We start from the raw sequence: 24,370 nt of genomic DNA on the forward strand, positions 1-24,370 counted from the left end.
ACCATTTTGTAGGAATTAATTTATTGGAACTATGCTTTGCTTAGGCATGCAAGGTCATTTTTTTTTTTTTTTTTTAAGATTTTATTTACTTATTTGACAGACAAGTAGGCAGAGAGGCAGGCAGAGACAGAGAGAGGATGAAGCAGGCTCCCCGCTGAGCAGAGAGCCCGATTCGGGGCTTGATCCCAGGACCCCGGGATCATGACCTGAGCTGAAGGCAGAAGCTTTAACCCACTGAGCAACCCAGGTGACCTGGCATGCAAGGTCATTTTTAAATCAATAGCCACTTGCATGGGGATTTCTTTTGGGCTTTGACTACCTTACTACTACTCATTGTTAGAAGGTTCACATTGGCCTTCTGAGCATTTTTTATTTAACCCTCAAATAAACATTCCTTTTTAAAATGGCTTTTTTTAATTGGTCATCTCAGCACTATTTGATTTACATATAATCAATTTCTTTTGAGCAAGGAATCATGTATAGGTTATAGTCTTTGCGCATACGACAATTTATTTAATACGGATTTCATCCTTTGATTACAAGGCATTTTTGTGTCTCATTGACATATTCATAATTCAAATTCAAATAGTCTTTGAATTTTATGAAAATAATTTTGGAACTCCACAGATTTGTTTTTAATAAATTGAAGCTATAGCAAGTATGACTAGATCTTACAGATGCCTAAGTATGATTATCATACAGAGAAATTTGAGGTATAAAAGTTAAGCCAAGACAGTTTGGTAGGAAAGAATTTTTTCAGCAAATGGGGTTGGTACAGTTGGATATTGATACCCAAAAAAGATGAATGTAGACCTTTATCTGACACAAAATTTAACTCAGAATGGTTCACTGACCTGAATGTAAGAACTGAAACTATAAAACTAATAGGGAATAGAAGAATAAATCTTTGTGACCTTGAATTAGGCAGTGTTTTCTTGCATGTGACACTAAAAACACTGACAAAAATAAATTGGACCTCATCAAAATTAAAAAGTTTTGTGCATCAAAGGACATTTTTGAAAGTGGAAAGACAGCTTATAGAATGGGAGAAAATGTTTGCATATCATGTATCTGATAAGGGACTGGTATCTAGAGTTTATAAAGAACTCTTTCAGTTCAATAATAAAAAGATTAATAACCCAGTTAAAAATGGGGGAGGGGTCCTGGGTGACTCAGTTGGTTAAGCACCTGACTCTTGATTTCAACTCAGGTTATGATCTCAGGGTCCTGGGATTGAACCCCACTTGAGGCTCTGCACTTAGCTTCGGGATTCTCTCTCCCGCTCTGCCTCTCCTCCACTTGCTCACTTGTGCTTTCTCTCTAAAAAAATATTTTTGAAAAAAATTGGGCAAAGGATTTGATACACATTTCTCCAGAGAAGATATATAAATGGCCATTAAATACATGAAAAGAAGATCAACATCATTAGTTATTAGGAAATGCAAATAAATCCACATTCAGATACCACTTTATACCCACTAGGATAGCTTTAATGAGAAAAGATAACAGTGTTGACAGGATGTGGAGAAATTGGAATGCTTACATTATGTACTGCTGGTGAATGTAAAATGGTGCACCCACTTTGATAAACACTTTGACATTTCCTCAAAGAATTAAACAGGGTTATCATCTGACCTAGCAGTTCTCCTCCTTGTTTTATGCTTGAGAGAATTGAAAACATGTCTACATGAAAACTTGCATACAAATATTCATAGCAGCATCCTTCATAATGGCTAAAATGTAGAAAAAAATGAAATGTGCAGCAACTGATGAATAAACAAAATGTGGTATATCCATATAATGGATTATTAGCCATAAAGGAATGAAAGTACTAATAACATGCTACAACATGGGTAAATTTTAAAAACATGCTAAGCGAGAGAAGCAAAATACAGAAGGCCACATGCTTTATGATTCCATTTATGTGAAATAGCTAGAATAGGCCAGCCCATTGAGACAGAGTAGATAAGTGTTGGCCACAGGTTAGGGGGAGAGGGCAAATGAGTTAATAACTAATAAGTACAGAGTTCTTTTGGGACAGTGAGCTATTTTGGAATTAGAGGTGATTTTTAAAAAAATGTTCACAATGTTCTTTGTGAATATTTAAAAACTACTAAATCGGACACTTAAAAGGAGTGAATTTAATGGTATGTGGATTATATCTCAGTGAAGCTGTTACTTTTTTAAACGGAGTTTAAAGGTGTCCTGAGACCAAAAAAGTTGACGGCTCTTTAAAAAGGAAAATGTTCTGAATAAAATTACATGTAATACTTTCCTATTTTTTATTTATTGAATGAGATCTTTTAGGCTATCCAGACATTAATGATAATTTAGCATTTGTGTGCATACATAACAAGAAGACATCACAAAAATGAATATACTAAGGAATTCCTAAAAAAATATAAATTGTTTGGTTAAGATTTTGAATATAAAGTTTAGTGTCTGTTCGATACAGAATGAAGCTTTCTTTGAATGCTTTAAATGTTTAAAGTAGAAACCATGTTGATTGTTACAGGGATCTCCATCTTCCAAGCGAAGGGGTCAGATGTTACAACCAATCATAGAAGGAGAAACTGCCCATTTTTTTGAAGAAATCAAGGTAATCCTTAAATCATTCACTGATATCTTTCTTAAAAAGTTGAGTGTCATGCCCTGTTTGTTTATCTGTTTGATATCTTTTTAGGAAGAAGAAGAAGATGGTGTTACCCTGTCCTCTGAGCTAACTGATATCCTGAAAACTGCTGTACAGGCACAATCTTCATTGGAAAACTCTGAATCTGATGTTGAAGAAAATCAAGAAAAACTTGCTCTGGATCTCCGATTGTCAAGTACTCGAGCAGCTTCTATGTATGTATGCTGGTTTGTGATTTTTTTTTTTTTTTTTTAAAGATTTTATTTATTTATTTGACAGACAAAGATCACAAGTAAGCTGAGAGGCAGGCAGAGAGAGAGAGAGAGAGAGGAGGAGGAAGCAGGCTCCCTGCTGAGCAGGAAAGCCCAATATGGGGCTCGATCCCAGGACCCTGAGATCATGACCTGAGCCGAAGGCAGAGGCCTTAACCCACTGAGCCACCCAGGTGCCCCTGGTTTGTGATTTTTTAAAAAAATCTATTTGTATAATGAAATTTACATGCCAAGAAATTCAGTGTTAAGTAATCAGCCACTTGGAGGGAATTAATGTGTGCTCAAGAGATATGCCTCTTTCTTTTAAAGGGTATGGTATATAACTGTCATCATTCACATTTTCTTTACTAAACATTAGTGTGTTTTAAAAATTTTAAAGAAACTGGGGCACCTGGATTGCTCAGTTGGTTAAGCGACTGCCTTCAGCTCAGGTCATGATCCCAGGATCCTGGGATCGAGCCCCACATCAGGCTCCCAGCTCAGTGGAGAGCCTGCTTCTCCCTCTCCCTCTGCCTGCCCCTCTGCCTGCCCCTCTGCCTACTTGTGCTCTCTCTCTTGGTCAAATAAATAAATAAAATCTTTAAAAAAAAAAAAAAAAAGAAAGAAAGAAACTAAAATCTGACATTTGTTTCATAATAGAATGCTGGAACCAGCGGAGAGAGTTACCTTTATTCTCTATATCTTCTCTCCCTGATAATGGTGTATGACAGTGGTCTTCAGCCCTGGCTTCACTTTTTTTTAAAAATTAAAGTATAATTAACGTATAATGCTTATATTAGTTTCAGGTATACAGCATTGTTGACTCAACAATTCTGTTAACTCGGTGGTCACCACAAAAAGTGTAGTCACATACAATGTTACTGCAGTGTTATTGACTATGTTCTCTGTGCTGCACTTTCATCTCTGTGACTTACTTATAACTGGAAGTTTGTGTCTCCTAATCCCTTTCACCTATTTTACCTAACCCCAGCCCACCTCCTTCCTCTCAGCCACCCAGTGTGTTCCCTGTATTCATGAAACTGTTATCGTTTGTTTGGTTTTCTGAATTCCACATATAAGTGAAATCATAGGGAATTTGTTTTTCTCGCTCTGGCTTAAATCATTTCGCTTTATACCCTCTAGGTTCCTCCTTGTTAGAAATGGCAAGATTTCATTCTTTTTTATGGCCAAGTAATATTCCGTGTGTGTGTGGGCGTGCATACACATACCACATCTTCTTTATCCATTCATCTTTTGATGGACACTTGGGCTGCTTCCATATCTTGGCTGTTGTAAATAATGATGCAGTAAACGTAGGGGTACATTCATCTTTTTGAGTTAATGTTTTTGTTTTCCTTGGGTAAATACCCAGTAGTGGAAATACTGGATCATGCAGTATTTCTGTTTTTAATTTTTTGAGCAACCTCATATTGTTTTCCATAGTAGCCTTGGTTTCACTTTAAGATCACCTGGGAAAAAATCCCCCCCACCCCTCCAATATTGATGTAGAGCCCTACCTGCAGCTATTCCTACATTTAGTTGGTCTGGGCTGTAGATTAGGCATTGGGATATTCTAAATGCTCCCCACTGACTTTAGTTTGCAGCCAGGGTTTGAACCCCTGCTAAGAATCACAGTGTTCTTTGAATAATGTTTTATTTCCCATTTAAATTTTAGGCCTGAGTTACTGGAACAACTTTGGAAAGCCAGAGCTGAAAAAAAGAAACTACGCAAAACATTACGGGAATTTGAAGAAGCGTTTTATCAACAGAATGGAAGGTTTGTTGAACATCACAAAAATTGAGTCGTCTTTCTCCTTGAACTTACAGGTGCCCATATGCTAAATTAAAGGGATGTATAGGAATAGAAGTGAATTGTGCATATGAGGATATTAAATCCATTGAAAATAAAAGTAGAAAACATACCTTTTTACTTTGAAGTTCTGCTATTAATGGCAAGAAGTCAGAGATAGAGTAAGCAACATCTGATAGAATATTTCAGATGTCCTAGGAGGCCTGGTTGAATGGCAGTTACATTGTGTTTTTGAAGTCTACATTCTCACCTTTTTGAAGTAATTGTGAATTAAGATTTTTTCCTTTTATTTTTATTTCTTGTTCTTTTTAAAGATTTATTTATTTATTTTAGAAAGAGAGAGAAGGGGGAGGGGCAGAGGGAGAGAGAGAATCTCAAGCAGATTCCAAGCAGGCTCCCTGCTGAGCATGGAGCCCAATGTGGGACTTGATCTCACGAACCTAAGGTCATGACCTGAGCCAAAATCAAGAGTTAGATGATTAACCAACTGAACCACCCAGGCACCCCTGTTTTTCCTTTTAGAAAGGGTCCTATAACATGACTGGTATTCTCACAGCTAGTGTGGATTCTTAGACAGAGACCGTTGCTGCTTAGGCTGCATGTTGGGCCATTCCAGGCTTCCCTTTTTTAAGATGTATAACAGGGTGGTAATCAACAGTGGGCTTCTAAAATATAGTATGGCATGTGCTTTTATCTAACTTGGGCATAGCTGACCCAGTAAAACTCTTTTAAAAAAGGAAGAAAAACAGGGACGTCTGGGTGGCTCAGTCGGTTGAGTGGCTGCCTTCGGCTCAGGTCGGGATCCCAGGGTTCTGGGTTTGAGTTCTGCATCGGGCTTTCTGCTCAGCAGGGAGCCTGCTTCTCTCACTCTGCCTGCTGCTCCCTCTGCTTGTGCTCTTTCTCTCTCTGTCAAGTAAATAAATTCTTAAAAAAAAAAAAAAAAGGCTTTTTTTTTTTTTTTTTTTTTTAAAGGGAGAATAAATTCTAATTCAGATGGTGGCCAGAAATGAGCATTCTCTTAGACCTTAGAAAAGTTTTTCTGTGTATGTAACTAGGTAGTCTTACCAAGCCAGTAGCTATGTTAAAAATTCCAAAATTTATTTATTTACTTTGAGAGTCTTCTATATAGTTGGCAAAAACGGTTAAAAAAAAAAAATCTAAGTGTAAGAATGCATTTTTCAAGTACCTTCTAAATGTACGAAATGACTGGCTGTACTCCTCTGCCACTATACACTCAGTGACCTGACAGAGTCTAGCAGTGTGTATCTTACTAAAATATTTGGTTACTTCCTAGTTCTCTGCAATGATCATTGTTAAGTTTAGCATTATTTAATCTGTCAATAGAGAAATTCATCAAAAACAGAAGTATTTTAGGAATATTCCTTGCAGATGGGGGGAGCTAGTTCTTTCTTGCAGAGGAATTTTTTTATTTGAATTTACATTTGGTAACATTGTCTCTAACATTAGGATAACTTCTGGGACTTTATTTTTCAGATGATTTCTAGAATATTACAGATTTTACTTTCTACCCTAGGAATGCCCAGAAAGAAGATCGTGTTCCAGTGCTTGAGGAGTACAAGGAGTACAAGAAAATTAAAGCCAAACTCAGGCTTCTTGAAGTTCTTATCAGCAAACAAGATTCTTCAAAATCCATATAAAAATATGCTCCTTGAAAACACCATAAAAATCAGTTGTATTCCCTGAAGCTATCATCGTGTGTTGGCTGGTACTTGAGTTCATTTTGTCAGGCACTCCGAGAGTATCATTTTGTACTTGGTTGTGGTGCCACTAGAGAAAGATGGGAGGGTAAGTAGACCCTCTCTAGGGAGCGTGGTGTTCCATATTAACCACAGACTGTTCTCTCCACCTTTAGCAAACATCCAGTTTTCTTCATTGTTTTGTAGTACTACAAATACACCCTGTTAGCAAAAGACTAGTACTTTATTCTTTCAGCTTCAAGAACTTTGGAGATACGAGCTTTTTGTTATCACCAACTTTATTTTTATTATTTTTTTAATTACTGAAGAAAATTGAGAGGAACATCTTCACATTGAATTCTTCGGTTGCCTTTTTCTTACAGAATGACTGAAAATTTGAAAGAAAAGCCTATAAATGTGCACATATGCAACTATGTCCTATGTTTTCTTAGAAAACCAAAATCAACTGAAATTTCAAGTCCTACTGTGGAACACATTTCTGTTTAATTTCCAAAGTGACACTTTCTCATAGGTAGTATGTTAGCAAAATTTTGCAATTCAGTGGTCACACAGCTCCTGGATGAAGATAACAGAGGGCAGACCAAAAAGTGACCTTGTTTAATAGTAGAGTGAAAACACACACCACACATCCTACACAGAACTGAATCATATCACATGTTGCCTACGGGACATAAGTTTCTGTTTGTTTCCTCAGTTACTGTTTATTAGCTGGTGATGATGTGATTTGTCTGGATCAGATCCTGTATTTTTTTCCCCCTACCCACCTCCAGATAATGTGAGAAAATAGCCATGTCTATGTAGGAACACGGATGGGCTCAGATTTGTGTGTTCAATTAGATGGGCCTAAGTTGACGAAAGAATCATTATGCCTGAATTAAATCTTTTCTTCACAAGGGCTATACCACTGCACTTGTACGTGTACCTTCTGGGGGTTGCATCTTTTTTCTTTTTTAATCAGAAAAATCTGTAAAGAAAACACCCTCTGACAGGAGCCCTTTTGCTCAGTCACATGCTGTTTAAAGCAGTTCTGTAGTGGTATGCCCCTTGTCATATACTCTTAAGCTTATCTTTTTTTTCTTTGGCTTTGCATGGCTTTTCTTCAAGTACTCTTCTGGTATCATTCTGCTAATCATTTTCACAGATTGGTGACTTTATTTGAGCTAAGAATATAGTCAATAACAGCATATTCTGGTCAGGCTTAATGTAAGTGTTAATTTTTTTCCTGGTGCTTTTTTGGATTGATGAGTGTCTCACTTTGTGCCCATGTTTTGCATGCATTGACTCATGCATGGTTTTCTTAACTAGCTGATATTAACAGTTCCATATAAAAATGGGGACTTCTGTGACATTCTTTAATCAAGTGAGGGAAGCATGAACCTCAGACTTCTGGCACTCTTACATAGTAAGCACATGAAGTAGCTTGATAATAAGTAGTGTGTCTAGGATTTCACATTTCATCTGTGTGTGCAATGCCTTTTTTGGGGGAGGGGAGGGAATGTTCATTGGTGGTGAACATGTAGTTGGGGAATAAAGCACTAAATCCAGCCCTTTTCTTGTGGTTTCCTTTTGATACAGCCAGGTTATTCATAATGTGTACCTAGAAAAAATGAAATTGAAAATGCCAAAAGAAGTATCACTTTGATTTGAATCCAGCATGCAGTGTGCATTTAATTTCTTTCAGTCTCTAGAAGGGAGTATATCCAAACATCAAATTTAATGTGCACTGTATATTGTTTTATATGAATGTTTTATATACCACATGCAAAAATGTCCATATGCACTATTTAAATGTTTTAAATAATATATTCCTTCTTTATAATGCTAAATCTATATGAGTACCATATTTTTATAAGTCAGTGGCCTGACTGGTTTCATTTTAGAATTAACAGCTGCTTCATGGTGTTGGTTATTCACTGTTCATGTTTGGCTGCAGGTAGAATAGATCCAAGTGGCATGGCAGCACTTACATGCTATGTGACAGTATTGTGTGTCATAGTTAAGCAGTAGGTGGTAGAATTAGGCAGTTTGTGATAGTTTTACTTTGGTACAAGTAAAAACTATATCTATATACAAGTAATATATAGATATATATGACCACCAATATAATTGCATTGCTATGTCTGGCACTTCATTGTATAGACTTTTGTAATAAAAGAACCTGAACCAAGTTATGTAAATGTTTTTTGTTTTGTTTTCACTAGATGTTAAAAAGATCTTAAGTTTTTCCTTGCCTTAATGTTCTTAGGCTTTGTTTGAGTTACCTCAGCGAGGGACCATATTGGGGGACGACAGGGTTGCTAAACCACTTGACTGGCTACAGCTCTGGGGATTGGTAAGACAAGGAAAGGCTATGTTGTTGATTGCCGTGTGGAAATCTAGGGAGAAGATATGCAGGGAGAACAGTCAGCATTTCTTGTTGCAGTGAATTACCCTACTGAGCAAACTTAAGGTACAGTTTTCTCAGAGAAGAGGCTGGCCTGAGGGAGCGGGTAGATTTAACATCTATTGAGCATCAATGTGGAAGTTGAGTACTATGGTCAGATGATGTTGTTTGGGCTAAGAGAACATACGGCTCTTCTAGGAGGGCTTGTGTAACCCACTAAAGAAATTAAAAGAGTTCCTTCACACAACTTGCCAACCACCCAGACAGGGCTTTTTGCAGTACCCTCATTCCTCCTTCTTATACATTAAGTTGACTTCTCATAACCCTGATACTCCTACCTTGCTCTTTATTTTTCAGAGTATATTTTGCTTTTTAGAGTGGTTGAGGAAAACTTTTAAAAAACTTCAAATGAGTTCCTTTAGGAACTTTCTGGATGAATTTCCAGTTTGAAAATACTAGTGAAATATTTGTAGATGATTGGTCTTCTACATTTTAGCTTTTTCTAGGTGACCTCAAACTGGGAAGAATGAAGGTAAGATTATTTTATTTGGGGTCTTACATTAATGGTTTTCCAAAATCCTAAGTATTTATTAATTATCTGTAGCCAGAAGAAGTTAGAACCTGGTATGTGATGAAAAAAATCAACAGTTTCTATATTCTAGGTAACACTGGGAGAACTGTCTTTATCTGCTTAGTCACCTATTAATTAGAGATCTTCCCCATGAACCATAAGCAGCAGCATTTTTCACTTTATCTTCACATTGCTAGAATTTAATGAATCTAATAAAATCCTTCATGTCTGTGTGTATACTCTGGACACGTGCTATAATACACATGGCTTGTATGTAGGTCCCATTCAGGGGTACTTAATTTCTAGAAATCTTCTGAGATTATCATAGACTCTGATGATAGTTTGCTGATAGGTGGTGTAGTGTTTTTTAAAATGTACCTGTAATGGGGACATGTTTAGTAAATAGCACAAGGATAAATTTTTGTTAGAAATTCTCAATGATCCAAAAAAAAAAAAAAGCTCAGTGATCATATCAGAGGTTCTCACCTGCACTTCTCTCAAGCTGGTAGAGTTGAAATCTTTCTCATCACTCGGTTTAGTTTTAGACTGACATAGTGTAATTCTTTCTCCAGCTCCACGGCATATAAAAAGAGTCTAGAGAATAATTTAGAAGGAAGCAGAGAATGAGTAACATTCCTTTGTGCCTAAAGAGTCAGCAGGTTATTCGTGAAGTACTTGGGAGTGGGAGGATAGTATTTCAAGCTTCTAAAACATGCCTAGTGTGGCCAAGTTTGGATCTTTTATTCTAAAATTGGAGAACAGTGTTTGCTATGCATATCAAATATAAGTGGCAGTACCTGTTTGGAGATAATAAGGATAAAAACAATTGGTTTCACTCTCACCTTAAATTTAAACAAATAGAGTCTTGGGCTTTCTGTTTAATTTCAAAGTTAGGTAAAAAGATGAGAAAAGTGGTGCCATCTTGGTAAGGTCTAGTTTTAGGGGAAAAAAAAAACGTAACTCATGGCCTTAGTCCCCATATCAGGATATCCCACGGTACCCTGGTTAGAACATATACTTACTCTCGAAATTCCTGTTGAGTGACCGGCTGGTAGTCATCTTGAATTTCTGCAGAATAATACTTTTTCTCCAGCCTCTCTTTCCACTTTTTCATCTGCTTTGCACTTTGAATCTCCTGTCAAGTCAGAGGACAAGCATAGTTGGTACCCAAGCATCATGGCATTGATCATCTTAAACTGGTCTCTCCAGGGCTGTGGTTTTGAGCCCCACTGGAGTTTTGCCCTTCCTCGCTTTAAGATCTGTGCATCAGCAGATTCACTTGAGAGGGCTTGATGTTAGAACTGTTCACCAGAGTTAAGGTTTTTTTTTTTAAAATTAAATATCATCAGCTTGTTCTCGTTTCACTGCCTCTTCCCCTCTGTCTCTGCAGCTGAATTTCTCATGTTCTCTGTTCTTCACTTGGGTGAAGCTGAGCTGTTCTTTTCTGTACTGCTGTGTAATGAAGCAAATGTATTTCCAAGTATGTCTGTGGGTATTTGCCCTCCCAGCTGCTTCAAAGCCAGACCTCTGCAGTCTATCAGCCCCCAGTCCCCTTTTCAGGATTACTGCATCAATTGTGCATTGTAGTCTGCCCACAGACCCCAAAATAAGTTCCTCATAACAGAAAATTCTTGTTGCTACATTTGTCTCTGGTCCTAAAGAGTCCTTCCTGTGTTTTGTCCTCACTACCACCCACTTCCCTTTTAGTGTTCAAATAACTTCCGCAACTTCAGGAAAAATGCACTCTTATGTTGTAGAAAATAGGGACAGCACTTAATAAAAAAAAAAAAAAAAAAGGAAAGAGGAGGGGTGCCTGGGTAGCTTAGTCAGTTAAGTGTTTGCCCTTGGCTCAGGTCATGATCCCAGGGTCCTGGGATTGAGTCCCACATTGGGCTCCCTTCTCAGCAGGAAGCCTGCTTCGCCCTCTGCCTGCCACTCCTCCAGCTTGTGCTCTCGTTCTTTCTCTCAAATAAATAAATAAATGTTAAAAAGAGAGAGAGAGAGACCTTGCACCCAGATATGATCCACAGACTTCTCAGTGAACCAGAACCATACTGCCCTGCTTCAGCAATACTGTGAAGTACCAAAGTTGATCCCTTTATAAGGATTCTGATGACTTTGCCCAGAGAGGATGGTGATGCCTAAGTTGGTACACTGTTTTATTTGATAAATGTGTGCCGTTTTGGTCAGAGAAACTATCAGACAGTGTCTGTCCTGTAAACCAACATAGCAGAAGTAGGAAAGGATGGCTTTCAATCTTCCTAGTTTTATTTTGGCCACATTATAGCATTCATGTTTTGACATAACTCACACTTTTAATGTGGTGTTAAAGTGGTAGAACATGCAACTATTTCTAAATGACCAGGCCTGTTATAATATAGTATGTATGGGTTAAATGGACTGCCTAGTAAACTTGACTCATCCTTTAAAAAAACCATCTCAACCATCACTATGTGAAGCCTGCCTTGATGTCCACAGGAAAGTGGCACCCTTTCTTAAAAGCAAGGTGGCAGTTCTGGGGGCATTTTCTCCCAAGTTTCAAGTTCTAATCACCTCACCTCTTCCCTACAGATGTTAGCTGTCACTTACTGTTGTCCCTGCATTAATTTAGTGTTCACAGTGGCTGTGCTATTTGGTAGCCAACATCAGAGATAGTATGCTTGCACCAGGGGATATAATAACTAAGAATGTGAGACTACCATCTGGCCATTTGACATTCCTTAGGCTGCTGACCCAGCAAGCAAACAGGTACTCCCTGAACTGAGTACCAAGGGAAAATTGGTTGCTGCAAAACAAGTGCAGAGAGGGCTAGATGTGGTATCCAGGGAATTCTCTGGGGGATGCCTGTTTTATGTCCTGAAATAAACTTTGTAGTTTAGGGATGCCTGGTTGGTCTAGTCGGTATGAGCATGCAACTCTTGATCTCAGGGTATATGTAGTTTTAAACATTAAGTTCTTAAGGAATTGTGATATCATTAGGAAAGGTCTTAACATCACCCAGAGATAGACACAATTACTGTTGGGATTTTGCTTCTTCCTTTCAGGGGAGAGGATAAAAGTGCCTTCATTTGTATAAAGGATAGTTCTACTTTATTGGATGGAACCATGAAAAATAGTTAATGTCATTTTATGCAAGTTCAAATGTGTATACTAAATAGCCAAAAGGGTCTTCTGGACCTACTATTTAGCTGATTTCTCTCAACTCAAAATTTGCCCTTTTATGCTCTATGATGCTAGGTCTCCGGTTTCACAAACCTCTTTCCCCAGACTCTGGCTACTGGCTTGTTAGGTTCTGCCTTAGTGGAGGATGGCAGGGTGAAGGATTTGGGTTTTCATCTCTCAGCATTGTTTCTGCAAATGGTAGTCCTCGCCAGCAGCTGTGGTTGGCACCTGGCTACAGCAGTCCAAGGTCTTTGGGCATATCCAGAACCAGGCTCATCATACTCCCTCAGAAACAGTAGCAGCAGGATTGCGATGGGGATTACCCGCAGAGGTCTGAACAACAGCTCCGTAGGCTCCTCCTACTTTAAGATGAGGTTTAGATAACTTCACCTTTTGCAACCTTATTTAGCCTTGGGTGTGGTAGCATCTTCCTACAGTATGAGCTGCATCAGTGTTTTTACTTTTTCTGCCTGCCAGTGCCCATGTAACCAGTTCCCTATAGTAAATTTTTTCTTTTTAAAATCTATAATGTGGGGCATCTGGGTGGCATCTGCCTTCAGCTCAGGTAATGATCTCAGGGTCCTCGGCTCTCTGCTCAGTGGAGTCTGCTTCTCCCTCTCACTCTCCCTTTGTGCTCTCTCTCTCTCTCTCAAAATCTTAAAAAAGAAAAAATAATAAATAAAAAATATATAATGTGTATTCCATTTTCCTGATTAGGTCCTGACTGAAAGTACATATTCATATTTGATCAAATGTATTTTTGTGTCTTTAAAGGATGCTTTAAATTTCCTTATCTTGGTTTTAAACACACATTAATTCTTTTCTATTTTGTTTTTATTTTATTTTTGCATTTTCTATTATGTTGCTATTACAGAGTATTATAATTTTTAATGAACTGGTTGGTGTTTGCATATATGACATAACTATGTAAATTATTTTTTATTATTGCTTTATTGAATTCTTGTACTTGAATACCTAGGAAACATGCATACCTAGGAAACTTAAAAGAATCATATGTCAAGTAAATGTTGTTTATATCTCTTCTCTCCCAATTCTTACACTTCTAGTTTATTTTTCTTAATTGTTTTTGGCTGATCCCTCCAGTATATCCTTTCTTGTTCCTGACATGTCCAGTGTTCCCCTGTTAAGTAAGGTGCTAGCTTGGGGTGAAATAAATATGTTTTCACCATATCAAGGAAGTGTCCATTGATTTCTGTTTTGTTCTGTTCTGTTTTTTATTTTGTTGTCCCCCTAAGATTGGATGCTCAATCTTATCAAATACCTAGCATCTGTGGAAAATGATCATGCAACTTTCCTTTTGGATCTGTTAATGGAATAAATTATGTTAGTTGATTACCAATTTTAAACCATTTTTCCAGTCTTTAAACCCTGTTGAATCGTGATATATTATTGTGTTTTGTTAGATTCTGTTGCTAATACTTTATGTAGGATTTCTGATCAAAATTTGGAAGTGATATGTGTTTGTGTGTGTATATATAGTTATTTTTATGTGTGTATGTATATACATACACATATATAGTCATTTTACATAATGACTATAGCCATTTTATAAAAGTAATTTGGAGGGTTTCCATTTTTCCTTTTTTTCTGGAACAGTTTAAATAGATTGAAACTCTTTATTCCTTACAAATCTGATAAAATTCCTTTGTGAAGCATTCTGGGCCCGATTTATTTTTCAGGTAGCTCTGATGACTTTATACTACTCTACAGAGTAGATTTGTTTAGCCTTTGTAAACTCTATTCTGGGCTCAGATTTGGTGAATTTATTTTCAGAGAAAAATTACCCACTGCATTCAGTTTTTCGAACGTTATTTGCATAGAGTTATACAAAAAAGTCTCTTAGTGATTTTTTTCCAGGGTACAACATGAAGATTTTGTATATGTAAAAATTGTGAAATGATCACTGTAGTAAGTGTAGTTAATAGTTAACATCCATCACTACACAGTTACAGATTTTTTTTCCTGTGATAGGAATTTTTAAGATCTACTCTCTTAGTAACTTTCAAATATATAATATGGTATTATTATTATTATTTTTTTAAAGATTTTATTTATTTGAGAGGGAGACAGTGAGAGCATGAGCGAGGAGAAGGTCAGAGGGAGAAGCAGACTCCCCATGGAGCTGGGAGCCCGATGTGGGACTCGATCCTGGGACCCCGGGATCATGACCTGAGCCGAAGGCAGTCGTCCAACCAACTGAGCCACCCAGGCGTCCCTATAATATGGTATTATTAACTGTAATCATCATGCTGTACATCCATCCCCAGAACTTATTTTATAACTGGAAGTTTGTACCTTTTGATCACCTTCACCCATTTTACCAACTCCCCACCCCTCCTCCTCTTCAATCACCAGTCTGTTCTCTATGAGTTCAGTTTTTTGTTGTTTGTTGTTTTTAGATTCCACATATGAGATCATACAGTATTTATCTTTCTCTTATTTCACTTAAAATAACGTTCTCCGTGGGACGCCTGGGTGGCTCAGTTGGTTAAGCGGCTGCCTTCGGCTCAGGTCATGATCCCAGCGTCCTGGGATCGAGTCCCACATCGGGCTCCTTGCTCGTCAGGGAGCCTGCTTCTCCCTCTGCCTCTGCCTGCCATTCTGTCTGCCTGTGCTCGCTCTCTCTCCCTCTCTCTCTCTGACAAATAAATAAATAAAATCTTAAAAAAAAAAAAAATAACGTTCTCCAGATTTATCCATATTGTTGCAAGTGGCCACATTTCCCTTTTTTTAATGGCTGAGTAATATTCCTCTCTATATATCCATTTCTTTATCCATTCATTCATTGATGGACACTTATTTCCATCCCTTGGCTATTCTAAATAATGCTGCAATGAACATGGCTTGGATATCTCTTAGAATTAAGCATTTGTATCCCCTTCAGATAAATACCCAGAAGTGGAATTACTGATAATCGTATGTTCCAATTTTAACTTTTTGAGGAACCTCCGTATTGTTTTCCACAGTGGCTGCACCAGTTTTCATTTCCACCAACAGTGCACAAGAGTTCCCTTTACTCCACATCTTTGACAATACTTGATATCTCTTGTTTTTTTGACGACAGACATTTTGATTAGTGGAGGTGATAGCTCATTGTGGTTTTGATTGACATTTCCCTGGTGATTAGTAATGTTGAGCAACTTTTCATGTACCTGTTGACCATCTCTGTCTTTTTTGGACAAATGTCTATTCAGATCCTCTGTTCATTTTCCAGTTGGATTGTTTTGTTGTGTTACTGAGTTGTATGAGTTCTTTACATATTTTGGATAGCAACTCCTTATCACATACATAATTTGCAAATATTTTCTTCTATGCAGTAGGTTGCCTTTTCATTTTGTTAATTGTCTCCTTTGCTACACAGAAGCTTTTTAACTTGCTGTAGTCTGTTTTGTTTTTGCTTTTGCTGCCTTTGTTTTTGGTTTCAGATCCAAAAAATCATCACTGCGACTGATGACAAGGAACTTACTGCCTATGTTGTCTTCCAAGAGAATTTTATGGTTTTGGGTCTTAATGTTCAAGTCTTTAATCCATTTTGTTTTAATTTTATGTAAGATATTGGTCCAGTTTTGGTCTTTTGCATGTGGTTCTCTAGTTTCCCCAGCACCATTTATTGAAGAGATTGTCTCTTCCCCAGTGTAAATTCTTGGCACTTTTGTCATAAATTAATTGGTCATATATGCGAGGGTTTATTTCTGGACTCTCTAGTTTATTCCATTAGTTTTGTGTCTCTTCTTATGCAAATACCAGATGCTTAGATTGCCAAAGCTCTGGGTTTTGTCGTTTTTTTTTTTCTTGTTTTTTAGAAAGAGAGCACAAGCTGGCTGAGAGAGGGGCAGAGGGAAAAGGAGAAAGACAATCTTAAGGAGGCTCCATGCCCAGCACAGAGCCAGATGCAGGACTTGATCTAACAACCCTGAGATCATGACCTGAGTGGAAATCAAGAGTCTGATGCTTAACTGACTAAGCCACCCAGATGCCCCAACATCTTTGCAATATAATTTGAAATCAGGGTGTATTACACCTCCAGCTTTCTTCTTTCTCCAGTTACTTGTTTCTTCATGATTTCTCCCATTGCAGTTTCTTACTATGCATGTTTATGCTTTCTCCCTCTTATTCCATGTTTGTTGGCTAGTAGTTTCTTCCCACTCATCTTTTCAAAGAACCAGCCATTTTACTTATTTATACAACTTTGTATTTGCCACTCATTAATTCTGTTTTTATCTTTATTTCTGTTTTTTTTTCTATTGTTCTTTTCTAACTTTTTGAGTTACATGCTAAAATCAGTTTTTCAGTCTTGATTTTTATTGATAAATTTAAGGCTCTTGATTTTCCTCTGGCATTTGACTTTCTCATAGATTCTGCTGTATAGTGTTTTTAGTGTTTTTTATAAGAATTCTACAATTTCATTTTGCATTTCCTAGTTGATTCAAGAATTGTTTAATAGTTTTTTAAAAAGGATTCTCCGTTATTATTCATTATAGCTCTTAAATATTCCCAGATTTGGTGAGTGAGTGCCCTTGAATGTGATCCTTGCGTCCTTTTAACACATCTTTATTATTCTTTGAACACTTTTACTCTCTGACTCAACAAGGTATTCCAGATTCATGTTGTATTTTCCGGCCCCGGAATTTAGCTATATCTCCAAGGGGCCCTGCTTCCTTTTTAGGAGAGAATGGTATTTGGAAACCAAGGTCTGGGGAACTAACTCTTATTACTTCTAGACTTCTCAGTGGATAGAGCTATAGAATACACACATACAGACACACACACACACACACACACACACTAACACACATCTACAATTCTAATCCAACACCACAAAGTTTATTTTAACCTTCAACCTTTTCTTTTTTTTTCTTTTTTTTTTTTTTAAAGATTTTATTTATTTATTTGAAACAGAGAGAGAGAGAGAGAGATCACAATTATGCAGAGAGGCAGGCATAGAGAGAGAGAGGAGAAAGCAGGCTCCCCGCCGAGCAGAGAGCCCGATGTGGGCCTCGATCCCAGGACCCTGAGATCATGACCTGAGCTGAAGGCAGAGGCTTAACCCACTGAGCCACCCAGGTGCCCCAACCTTTTCTTTTTGTAACTTCCTTATCTCACAGTGAGAAACCTCACTCCACTCCATGTAGAGCTGACACTGAACAACACAGGGGCTGGGGTGCTGAACCTTGTGCAGTCAGAAATGTGTGTGTAACTTTTGACTCCCTAAAAATGTAACAATTAATAGCCTACTGTTGATTGAAGCCTTACCAATACCATAAGCAGTCGACTAAAACATATTCTGTATATGTATTATATACTGTATTGTTATAATAAAGTAAGCTAGAGAAAAAAGTGTTACTGGTAAAATCATAAGGCAGAGAAAATACATTTACAGTAAATACTGCATTGTATTTATTGAAAAAAAAACAAAAAACAAAACCTCATATAACTGGACCCGCGAAGTTCAAACTGTTGTTCAGCAACATGGTTCTTGAACAATGCAGGTTTGAACTGCATGGGTCCACGTACACATGGATTTTGTTTACAGTACTGTAAACATAAGCTTTTCATTGTTCAAGGGTCAACTGTATAAAACATTAAAGTGATTCATCACATTAATGATTACAAGAGAAAAATTACATGATCATGTCAATAGAGTATACTCACTGACCCCTATGTGATAATCCCACAGTGACTACAGCTGGAGGACCAGGGTGTAGGCTGAGAGCAACAATAAGAGAGGTAGCATGTAGGGTTGAAATAACTTGTTCTAAACAACAAAACAGCTGGATTCTGGGAGAAATTTTTGGAGGTGGCAACTACTGCTCTAAAGAAAACAAATCATTTCAATTCTTAATCAGAACTTTTACGTAGGCCTATTTCTAATAAAGCTATCCTTATGAGAAAGTTAAAATCTTACATTTTCATCAAAGCCTTCTCTTCTGGCTCGCTCAACCAAATCTCCGCTTTTCTCACTAACAATATAAAATAAAAATCACAGGCATATGACAGTGGAAAGGGAAATGCAGCACTAAATACGATCAGCTCTATAGTAAGTGTCTGCATTGCATTTTTGGTCCTTCTGATAATACTAATTATTTGGAAAATGTGGTCATTAGTAAGTTCTTAAGAGTGTCATCTCTAGCTATAAAAAATGTTTATATTATGTCCCACTGGTAGAGGCCTGGGTTTTGGAAGCATTTTGACACCAAAATGATTCTGCAGGTATGAAGGTATCCTTAAATATTTTGTGTAAAACTTTTTTATTTTGATAGTTAAGTGAATGCAGTTAATGCAGACTAAAATTTTTTCCTACCTTCTAGGGGGTCTGTATTCTGTCCAGCTTTCTGTTAAAGCTTTTACTGAGTGGCATGACATGTGTTAGATTAATTTTTAATTAGCTTAGCTTGGAGTCTCATGGCACTCTTAGAATTAGGAGTTACTACTGGATGATGCATCAACAACGTATTTAGAATCAGCACACTGGGTGGTGATAGTTCTGCAATCAGAATCTTACTCACACTGTGAGTTTCTAATATAATATACAGTTTGAAATGCCAGGTTAAAAATTTAAGTCATCTTACTTTTTCTTGTCTTCATCCTCTTCCGGTTTCTTTAGTCTCAGTTTTTCAAGAGCATTGTTGTAACTCTGGGCATAATTAAAAGTAGTTTAAGATTTGAACAAATATATATACTGTATTAATTTTGATCAAGGAATAAGAAATATGGAATGCCTGTCTCTAGGGACTACTACCATAAAGAAATATGGAGGCAGTGCTATGATTATCTTTCTTTCACTTGGTCACTGCTTATGTTTTCTGCCTGCTAGTGAAAAAGAAAAGGGTTCTCTTGTAGGCATCACACTTGAACTCGGAAAAAAAATTCTTTGAAAAGTTTTACTAATATTTATTGCATTTAAGGATGTTAACACTTTAATGCATATAACCAGCATCATAATCAAGAGATAAAAGATGAAAAAACCTACACTTCAGCTCACTGGGGGACATATTAATAGTTTCCTTTTGCAGGTGAGTTCTTGGACAGAGTTTTTAAGCTCCAGTCACCTGGTGGCTCTTAGGACTTTTCCTGTGTGAAGTGATGTGGTTAGAGCCAGTTCTGTGCAGAAATGAGCAAGATGGGACACACGTGACTCTGCTGAAAACTCAAGTGAGGTAGTTGTTGAGAGGACAGGGAAGATGCCACTCTATCCGGGAGAACAGAGGGTCATCGAGGGAAGGGGGAACATTGCTGGGGTCAGTGAGTGACATAAGTAGAAGCCCAGAGGGGAGAGGAACAGCAAGTGATGGTGCACAGCTCTGTGGTCAAACATTGGCTGGGACACACCATGCTGTCCACGGGCGCATGGAAGACAGACATGCTACATAGTTCAGTGATCGTGAATAAAGACAGGTTGGGACTGTGAGATTTGAGAAGGTCCTTGAGTGTTTGGATAAAGAACTTGGACTTTCTTTAACAGGCCCAGAGAAACTCTGAAGAACTATGAGCAGAAAAGTAATATCTGGGCTGGGATGGCACAGGAAAGAGGCCAGAAGAGGTTACCACACAAGCTGGGGAAAAGTACCAAGGGCCCTAACCCAGTGGTGGCGGTTAGAATCAGCACGACCTTGAATCTCAGAAATGTGAACAAAAACCACAGAGATGAACTTGACACACAAGTCTTGGCAACAGAGTGTCAGGGAGTAAAAAATTCAAAGTTTTAAGCCCAGGGTGACTGATAAGAGTGTTGCTATTAACAGAAACATGAAAGTGAGCAAGATAAGGCCCATGGAGTTCTGAGTTAAGATTGTTTATAGAAATTTCTAGGATCTAAGTTGAACATTTTTGGAGGAAAAGGATAGTTTTATTATAAAACCCAACGCTGCTTTGCATTTAGTAAACAGCTCAATTGCTATTTGATACATTGAAATCTGAAATAGGTTTGGCCACCTTTTTTAAAGCCAGAAAGAAATCTCACTTCCCTGGCAGTGAAATAATACAAATAAAAGCACGACTGGACCTAGACAAAACAAAACAAAAAACCCCCACCACTACTTGGGGTTTAAGTGCTATTTAAACGACAAGAGTATAAACCGAACAAGATTTGTCTTAGCATTCAAATTAGGAAAAGAATTGGACATACCTTTTTAATCATTTTACCAAGTTCAAAATCTGGCCTTCTGCCTATTGAATAATCAGCTTTCACTTCAGAATATGTATCATTAATAATTGCCAAGAACATGTTCTGGGGAGAAATAATCACAATTATTTCAGTAAAATTTTATTTTATATATTTTTAAAGATCTTATTTCTTTATTTGACAGAGAGAGACACAGCGAGAGAGGAAAAACATAAGCAGGGGAAGCGGCTGGCAGAGGGAGAAGCAGGCTTCCCGCTCAGCAGGGAGCCCGATTCGGGGCTTGATCCCAGGACCCTGGGAACACGACCTAAGCCGAAGGCAGCCGTTTAACAGCTGAGCCACCCAGGTGCCCCAAAATTTAGTTTAAATGTTAGTGACTGATAAGTGCTGGGATTTGTTTGTTTGTTTTTTGAGAGAGAGCGAGCAAGCACAAGCTGAGAAGAGGGACAGAGGCAGAGAGTCAAGCACACCCTGACGAGCCTGATGTGGGACTCATTCCCAGGCCCTGGATCATGATGTGAGCTGAAGGCAGACGTTTAACCTACTGAGCCACCCAGGAGCCCTAAGTGCTGTGATTTGTAAATTAGATTTAAATTTTAAAAGTAGCCCATATGCTCAGTAACAGAGAAATGGCTATGCAGACTATAACATAGTAGAATGGGAAATGTATAGTGTGGATATAAGCAACTATGTTTATGGTAAATGAGAAAAAACAATGTAAAATAATGCATATGAACTGGGTACTAATATATATCTATGAATATATACACATATACATACACACACTAATTGGTCAACATTGCATATCAGAACAGAATAAGTATATTTTTGTAAGAGTGTTTTGTTTTGTTTTTTTAATTTTATAAACCTGTTTAAAGGCACAGTTTTACCAGGGCTCTTAGGAATACTATGTCCGGATAATACAAACAATTGCGGAGAGGGTATTCTTACTCCCAGGCCACCTCCACCTTTCACTGAAGCCCAGCTCTGCCAATGTGAGGACTTCTGGCCACCACAAGGGGATAACTGCTATGTATTGACAAAAGGGTTTTCAAGGAGGACAGTAGCAGTGCCTCGACTAGGAAAGCAACTTTTCCTGGTTCGGGAGGCCACATAAATTTGTCTTGAGCACGTGTGAAAGACCCATCCTGCAGATTCCTAAAAATCACAAAGGTCTGAGCTTTTAGCTGTAAGGGCTAGAAGCCATTGCAATATGGGCCAAATATATTCATCCCTGCCAGTATGGAATGTCCTGGCTGGACAGGCCTGGGATATTCAAGTTATACTCGGAGAAGGTGTGCACACTCTTGGCACATGTCAGACACCAAGATGGTAACTACTGTGATCACATTCTCTTGTGGACAAATTGAAAACATTTTAGACACTGGATTTAGCCTGGATTTCAAGGAACCCACACAATTCCTAATAAATGTAAAAAGCTCTGACAGCTCAGCAGTGATACTATAATTTCTTCTAAATTAATAATTTCATTTTTTATTCTAAAAAATATAAGCAAAAAAGGGAACATATATGGTCATACTTACCAGCAGGACAAAGAACACAAAAAAGATGAAAGTGATGAAGTAAATGGGTCCCAGGATACGATTGGCTTGCTGAATACCAGCAAAATTGAAATCTCCAAGAACAATTCGAAATTGTGCAAATCTTTGACGGGAAGAAAGGAAAACATTATATCCCCTCACACATACATGACAACTGATGAGGGTTACCACTGTGTCTAGGAAAGTATCCAACCAGCTGCATGTGGCATTGGTTCTCTGGCTTTTGTCATGTTACCCCGAGTTCAATAAAACTGGGTGTGGAAAATTCCCCTCAACGCCAGACAGGGTACTTAAATAGCTCAACAGTGATTCAGGAAATGATGGACTTCCACTTACTGAATCCTACCAAATTTGACCCTTGAGAAACCTGCTTACCAACAAGTTTTGGCAAAAAAATGGCCTTAGCCTTTCTTGTACCCTTCTAGAATTTAGAATACCTGACCTTGTCCAATAAGGATTTTCAACTTGTACCTAGACCCAAGAACTCTAAAATTTATAATACCAATAATGTGTGTAATCTGTATACCTCTTCTGCTAAAATAAGATGCCAACAATTTGTCCCTTGCTGAGTCTCAAACAAGTGCTGGTAATGATCCTCAAACATGATCCAGAAGTGTTTTGTTTTTTTTTTCTTTTAATTTTTAGAGAGAGCACATTCGAGTGAGCAGGGTGGGGAGGAAGCAGAGAAAGAAGGAGAGAAGCAGACTTCCTGCTGAGTGTGGAGCCCAACTCAGGGCTCAATCTCAGGACCCAGATATCATGACCTGAACTGAAATCCACAGTTGGGCATTCAACTGACTGAGCCACCCAAGGGGCCCCTGAGGTTTACTGTATTCTCTTCAATAACTATTGGATTTGATGTAAAATAACATTTAAAATATTACAGATCTTCATTTGATTAATAATTAGGTGGAAAATTAAGAAATTAAGGCTTTCAATGAGCATAGTAGTAGTAAAGGCGGAATCAGGATTACTTAACATGGTATCTTATTTTCTCATCATTAATTTGCAATGGCATTGCCAGACACATCAGGGATATGTTATAAATTATGTTGATGATTTCTTTATTTTTTTTTTAAGTTGAGAATGTTTAATTTCATCTTTACTCATACATTCAACAATTTAAAAAGTATTTGGATCTTTACAAGTTAATATGTTTTCTTAGGAATAATTATCTTTTTACCTATAACACAAACCCTGAGCAGTCTGTAGGATTTTTCATAAATGGTGATAAACATTGTTAAGGGCTATTGCTTGTGTTCTGTATTATACCACTCAATTAAATTTCAGCATTACTTTTAATTAATGTTAATAGATAAAACCATCCCAGATATATCTGTGATATCAGATTTAACCTGAATTCCAAAGGAGGTCACTGGGTCAGTAGGTTATTAGGTTAGAAAAATATTTATTATAGTTTTCATTTTTAAAACCCAGGTTCTGGGGCGCCTGGGTGGCTCAGTGGGTTAAGCCGCTGCCTTCGGCTCAGGTCATGATCTCAGGGTCCTGGGACTGAGTCCCGCATCGGGCTCTCTGCTCAGCAGGGAGCCTGCTTCCCTCTCTCTCTCTCTCTGCCTGCCTCTCTGTCTACTTGTGATCTCTCTCTGTCAAGTAAATAAATAAAATCTTAAAAAAAAAAAACCCAGGTTCTGAATTAATAATTTAAAAATTTAAAAATAATAATTTTTAAAAAAGATTTTATTTATTTATTTGACAGAGATCACAAGTAGGCAGAGAAGCAGGCAGAGAGAGAGGAGGAAGCAGGCTCCCTGCTGAGCAGAGAGCCTGATGCGGAGCTCGATCCCAGGACCCTGGGATCATGACCTGAGCCAAAGGCAGAGGCCTTAACCCACTGAGCCACCCAGGTGCCCCTAAAAATAATAATTTAAAGATTAATAATAATTAGATGAAGTTAATTTTTTTTCTTTAAATTATGTGAACAGTGCATAGGAAAATAATTTCTGTTACTCTTGTTTTGCAACAGTAGCATGTTACTTTATTACTCATATTTTGTGTTCTGGAATGGATGACATCTATTTTATGTACCTTACGGATAGCCCGGGCTCTAATATTGGACAACTAAAAGAAAAAGGCAGCACTCCAGTTTTATTGGCTATAATAATAACACATGCTCATGG

At 37.8% G+C, this 24,370-nt stretch overlaps 2 protein-coding genes across 7 annotated transcripts in view; one reads left to right on the forward strand and one right to left on the reverse strand.

Moving 5' to 3' along the window:
• Positions 1-8,578, forward strand: part of LOC111141297 (family with sequence similarity 13 member B) — a 57,247-nt gene extending 48,669 nt beyond the window's left edge. For all 4 annotated transcript variants that reach the window (XM_022493751.1, XM_022493752.1, XM_022493753.1 and 1 more), the window contains 4 exons: positions 2,516-2,599; positions 2,684-2,847; positions 4,559-4,660; positions 6,228-8,578. In XM_022493751.1, the coding sequence (XP_022349459.1) occupies positions 2,516-2,599; positions 2,684-2,847; positions 4,559-4,660; positions 6,228-6,351 (474 nt within the window). In that variant the 3' untranslated portion in view covers positions 6,352-8,578. The remainder of the gene's footprint in view (positions 1-2,515; positions 2,600-2,683; positions 2,848-4,558; positions 4,661-6,227) is intronic.
• The window catches only part of LOC111141298 (polycystin 2 like 2, transient receptor potential cation channel), a 40,023-nt gene continuing 22,082 nt past the window's right edge, over positions 6,430-24,370 (reverse strand). The window contains exons 9-14 of one of the 3 annotated variants that reach the window (XM_022493756.1): positions 22,215-22,335; positions 20,674-20,775; positions 19,118-19,182; positions 18,454-18,508; positions 10,388-10,500; positions 6,430-6,481 (exon numbers count right to left, since the gene is read on the reverse strand). In XM_022493756.1, the coding sequence (XP_022349464.1) occupies positions 6,430-6,481; positions 10,388-10,500; positions 18,454-18,508; positions 19,118-19,182; positions 20,674-20,775; positions 22,215-22,335 (508 nt within the window). Of the gene's footprint in view, positions 6,482-8,644; positions 9,960-10,387; positions 10,501-18,453; positions 18,509-19,117; positions 19,183-20,673; positions 20,776-22,214; positions 22,336-24,370 lie in introns of those variants that run through there. The other 2 variants (XM_022493757.1, XM_022493758.1) reach the window with 2 other exon arrangements.

The sequence above is a fragment of the Enhydra lutris genome, unplaced genomic scaffold (assembly GCF_002288905.1).
Source record: "Enhydra lutris kenyoni isolate GAN:26980312 unplaced genomic scaffold, ASM228890v2 scaffoldscaffold5, whole genome shotgun sequence".
In the NCBI taxonomy this organism is placed as follows: domain Eukaryota; kingdom Metazoa; phylum Chordata; class Mammalia; order Carnivora; family Mustelidae; genus Enhydra; species Enhydra lutris.